This window comes from Etheostoma spectabile, chromosome 3 (assembly GCF_008692095.1).
Source record: "Etheostoma spectabile isolate EspeVRDwgs_2016 chromosome 3, UIUC_Espe_1.0, whole genome shotgun sequence".
In the NCBI taxonomy this organism is placed as follows: domain Eukaryota; kingdom Metazoa; phylum Chordata; class Actinopteri; order Perciformes; family Percidae; genus Etheostoma; species Etheostoma spectabile.
This window is the reverse complement of record NC_045735.1, coordinates 14,237,700-14,242,441: the sequence shown is the minus strand read 5'-3', so window position 1 is coordinate 14,242,441 and position 4,742 is coordinate 14,237,700. Positions and strand designations below refer to the sequence as shown.

Genomic DNA, 4,742 nt, shown 5'->3' with positions numbered 1-4,742 from the left:
AGAGAGAGAGAGAGAGAGAGAGATGTCTTCTACATTTCTGTAGCATTAACCACGCATTCCCTCCCAGCGCCCAATACAGACCCCCACACACAGCAGAATTCCAAGGAAATTCCTCTGTCATGTTGTTTCACAAGGTGGACAAGCTTTATTGTTGCAGAATTCCCACCCAGGCACTGGTCACACACACACATCCATCTATCCATCCATCAGGAGTGTCAGTGCAACACAAACAGAACAAAAAACAGAGGAATTCCCGTTTTGTTGTGATGACTTTATTTACGCGGTGGAGGTTGGGATACAAGAATGAAAAATGTCGCTCGATTACATTTTGGCGTCTTGTCAACATGCTGTTGAAACATTTATGAAACGACACTTTGAATATTATTTCTTTATGACTCTTAATGTCAGATAGACTTGCCTGCGCAGACACACACTGTGACAGACGAGACTTCTTTATATTAACATGCATCAACAAAAACAATTCACAAGGCAGTTATATTACCCATCATTCAAATGGGCTGCTTTACATTTCTGCTTAGTATTTCTCCACAAACCCATTTTTTGCTAAAATAAAAGGAATAAGCAGATTGTGTTTACAAACATTTATCAGTGATGCTCTGCTGGTGAGTAAAATTATGCATTAATGTGAACAACGATCTGAAGCAATGTCAAACTATCTTTGGTCATGAATACTTCCCTTTTTTTTTACAGCGAATGGACAAACTGGATGTTATTCATCCAACTTTGGCAAAACATTTAAATTCCTAAATCAAATTCCTTTTTAAGTATTAAAAAGGTTTGTTTGCTACCCGTTAATGCTCTATCAATATCCATTTAGATTTAGTTGTTGTCTTGACTCTGCCAAAGCATGCAATGACAAAACTGCCATTCATCCTACCAATGTCAGATGTTTAATCTAATAATTATTTTTACATACATATTTATATCTCTAAAAAATATTATTTATTTTGGCTGTTTTCAGTGATCTACACTACAATGTGGACATTGAATTATTACTATGTCACAGCTACTTTGATGCAAAGCTTATATTTTGACTAATAAGAGGGTTTCACTCCACTGATGAGATGTTTTATGTTCATGAAGCTGCACAGGCACGCTGACGCCTCTACATTTACAACCTGCAACATATTTACATTTATTTAATAGTTTTATATCTAATAAGTGTATGCACAGCTCTTGCTATCAGCACCCAGCTGGTACAAACGTCTGTTCTAACAAACTTTAACGGTCAAGTAAGTTGACTTTATAGCTTACAGCAAACATTGTTTGCAGATATTGTACTGCAATATTGCTGAAAAGTTGGCATGTAATTACTGCATGTGTGTACTGAAACAGAGAGGCAGTGATGCGTTCATCAGAGGTACCTTTATTTTGTAACATCCATCAGGAAGCATCTATCCTGCTGACACTACGATGATGATGATGATGAGGATATGTGTGTGTGGAAAGTGTGCATAAATATCTGGATATATCCTCTGTGTTTCTGTCTTAGTGTTCAGGGCTGAGCGGTGGACGTATGTCCAGTGTTCTGGATTTGCTGTCCTCTCCTACCACCTCAAGGCGCAGACTGGGCGTGCTCTGCTCCTGCAGGTCCTCTGGTTGGACAGACAGACGCAGGGTGCAACCTTTGGGCAGCAGCTCCTGCTCGTACGCTGCCGCTAACTGGTTGACAACACGCCGCTCAACCTGAGGAATTAGTGACGAGGTTAGTGGTGAAGCAGAGTTTGGAAAATTGTATCAGTATCCTGACTGGTCTCCTATCTCCTATTTGTGAGTTTTCCTATTTTGCATTTTGAGATCTGAACTTTGAACCAGTCATTGTTCTCTGCTGATAGGAGGCTTTTCTTTGATTGATTCGCTGATCGTTTAGTCTATAAAATGTCAGAAAAAAGTGAAAAAATGACAATCACATTTTCTTAAAGCTCAAGGTGAGGGTCATCAAGTTACATAACATTTGACTTAGCAATGTTATTGCTAAGATTGAGGGATGTTCTATGCCAATCACACACATGATCAGACATGCTTTACACTAAACTATAGTTTGACCACATTATCTGAACCGCTTATCTGGAAGTGAAAATCAACGCAAACATTAAATTAATTAAACAAACGTATGTGTCTGCTGCAAAGCTTGTCTAGCAGAGTTGCTGTGTCCCCAGATCTCAGTACTGAAACTGGTGAGGAAAATGTCATAACAGATAAGAATGATACTACGAGGGCGCCCAGAGAGCTCAGTTGGTAGAGCGGGCGCCCATATATAGAGGTTTAACTCCTCAACGCAGCGGGCCCAGGTTTGACTCCGAGCTGCGGCCCTTTGCTGCATGTCATTCCCCTTCTTTCTCCCCTTTTATGTCTTCAGCTGTCCTGTCAATTAAATTACATAAAAAAAAAATAAGAAAAACAAGATTCAAACCACCTGGTTTGGCAGTCTGTGTATTACAGGACATGCATACCTCATGTTTGATTGAGCGTGCGCCGTAATGCATGTTATACCCCCCCGCCAACAGTTCCAGAACCGGGCGCTCCCACTGAAGAGTGATGTCATGGCGCTGCTTCGCCTAATGACAGGGAAAAGAAGAGGTTAATTGGGTGTGCCGATGTTTAAAAAGAACAACCTGTGAGGCCTTCAGTAGATACGATATCATGAACAGTCAAATCAGAAAGAGAGGCTGGTGAATGCTGGAGAAGGAGACAAATGTGGAGGCAGAGAGGAAAAACTGTCGAGCAGCATGTCTGCCAGCGCTAATCAACAGGCCCTTAATGCGTTTTAATCAAACATCAGTCAATACTAGCGATCAGAACTGGTCATTTGCTACTGATGTTAACACTCCATTCAATAAATACGATGCCATGTTTTACTCCAGAGATATAAACACTAATATTACGACATCACAAATACCGTAATAAAGGCAATAATGATAGCACTTAACATTTAATGTATTTAAATGAAAGTGAGTGACAAACAAATGGCTCATGAGGATTCTGTAATTATGAGAGTTATGCTGTGAGCACCGCTGCCACACACAGACACACGCACACACATACATTTAAAAGAAAAATGCAAAGAGTGAGTGTCTTGAGTCAGGTTGCCTGCAGGCTTCCAGGACACCAGCTGTAATATTAATAATTTAATATTGATGAAGGCTTCACATGTTAAACACTGTAATCACATTGTAGTGAGTAGTAGTGGCACGCAATATTGATCTGCGTGTGTTCCTGCACAGCTCAGCAGCTGCAGGACAAAGTGGGTAAGGCTTTCCTGCCCCACTGGAGGACACCCGTGTTATAAATGTAGGGTGCTGGGGCGCCTGGGTTGCTCACCTGGTGGAACACCGCCCTGTATACAGAGGCTCAGTTCTTGACGCAGCGGGCCCGGGTTCAATTCCGACCTGCGGCCCTTTGCTGCATGTCGTTCACCCTCTCACTCCCCTTTCATGTCTAAGCTGTCCTGTCACAAAAAAAGGCCTAAAATGCCAAAAGATATATGTCTTATAAAAATAAATGTAGGGTGCTTTGAAGACGCACAGTGTTACATACCTTCTTAGCCCAGAAGTTGAGCTCTTTGCTGACCAGCTGGAGCAGCTCCGAGTGACAGAACGGCAGGAAGTATACAATTTCATTGATCCGACCCAGAAACTCGTCCCTCCGGTAATGAGCCTAGGGAGGAACCGAAGAATTAACAACAGTACACTGCTGTAGAGAAGCAGATAGTTCAACTGCAACATTTCTTTGTAAATACACCGAAACAAGCTGTGTTTAATCTGTGTGTGTTTTTGTGAGTTACCTTCAGGATCGGTCGAATCACAGATTCTTTAAACTGTCGGGAGATTTTGATGTCATCACTTTTCTGAACGTCCTCTGGGGAACAACACCAACATTCATTTCACGTTTGATTTCATTCGCCTGACTTTTGGTTACCTGATGGCTCTACGTCTTTACTTTATTGCAGCAAATCACTACAGTATGTGTGAATGTGTTTGCAATTTCTCAAATGTTGACAAATCAAATAAAATAAAAAATATATATAAATTATTCTTTAAGACACTCTGATAAGTCCAGACTACAAATTTAGACGATGTAACAAACAGAATGATTTAACCACACTTCACATCATTTCATCATACTGATTTTAAACCACAGCAACTGATGAAAATGTCAAATGTAATGTAATGTTGAAATGGGTTTTAATGGCTACAAACATGGGGATTAAAAAAATCTAGATGTTCAATTAATTTTGCAGCTGTAGGGTATAATGTATGAAACAAATGTAAGTCAGTGTAATCTCTGCTGTGCATCATCATTTGTGTCTGCACTGTTACATACATACAGTACGTGTTAGTGTGTTTCTCTCACCGAGGTTGTCGGCCAGCTTTCTGCGGCTTAGCACCTCAGCTTCCTCACGAAGCTGCAGTGCATGCTGGGCGATTTCATCACTTGCAATGTTAGATGTCATGATAAAGATGGCGTCTTTACATTCGATGGTCTTCCCCTTACCGTCTGTGAGGCGACCCTTAGAGAGGAACAGCGAGAACGATCGAGTTCATTCCATTAAAGTTACATTTGCAAATGTTTTATCAAACAGAAACACAGGCTAATTGTAACGTCACGAAGGTATAATATCTGCAATTATCTCTGTGTGTTTGTGTACACACCTCATCAAAGAGCTGCAGCATGATAGTAAGAACATCAGGGTGGGCCTTGTCTACTTCATCAAACAGGAC

At 40.9% G+C, this 4,742-nt stretch overlaps 2 protein-coding genes across 2 annotated transcripts in view; both read right to left on the bottom strand.

Moving 5' to 3' along the window:
• Nucleotides 1-256: 256 nt before the first annotated feature.
• On the bottom strand, nt 257-4,736 carry clpb (ClpB family mitochondrial disaggregase). Its single transcript, XM_032510052.1, has 6 exons — nt 4,674-4,736; nt 4,375-4,531; nt 3,806-3,879; nt 3,559-3,678; nt 2,475-2,579; nt 257-1,707 (listed from the first exon to the last, which is right to left on the bottom strand). The coding sequence occupies exons 1-6, from the start codon at nt 4,692-4,694 to the stop codon at nt 1,510-1,512; spliced, it is 675 nt and encodes a 224-aa protein (XP_032365943.1). The 5' UTR covers nt 4,695-4,736; the 3' UTR covers nt 257-1,509.
• LOC116681751 (caseinolytic peptidase B protein homolog) overlaps nt 4,708-4,742 on the bottom strand; it is a gene marked incomplete at its 5' end in the record, with an annotated part of 30,832 nt that continues 30,797 nt past the window's right edge. Inside the window, 1 exon segment of the mRNA XM_032509674.1 lies at nt 4,708-4,723. Within this exon segment, the coding sequence (XP_032365565.1) occupies nt 4,708-4,723 (16 nt within the window).

Bases quoted from the DNA above. Each gene is read 5' to 3' on its own strand.
- clpb (XM_032510052.1), bottom strand. From the start codon at position 4,694: ATGCTGCAGCTCTTTGATGAG. The intron at 4,532-4,673 runs GTGTGTACACAA...TTCCTCTCTAAG, and splicing joins TGCTGCAGCTCTTTGATGAG to GGTCGCCTCACAGACGGTAA. The intron at 3,679-3,805 runs GTAACTCACAAA...GTTCCTCCCTAG, and splicing joins TGATTCGACCGATCCTGAAG to GCTCATTACCGGAGGGACGA.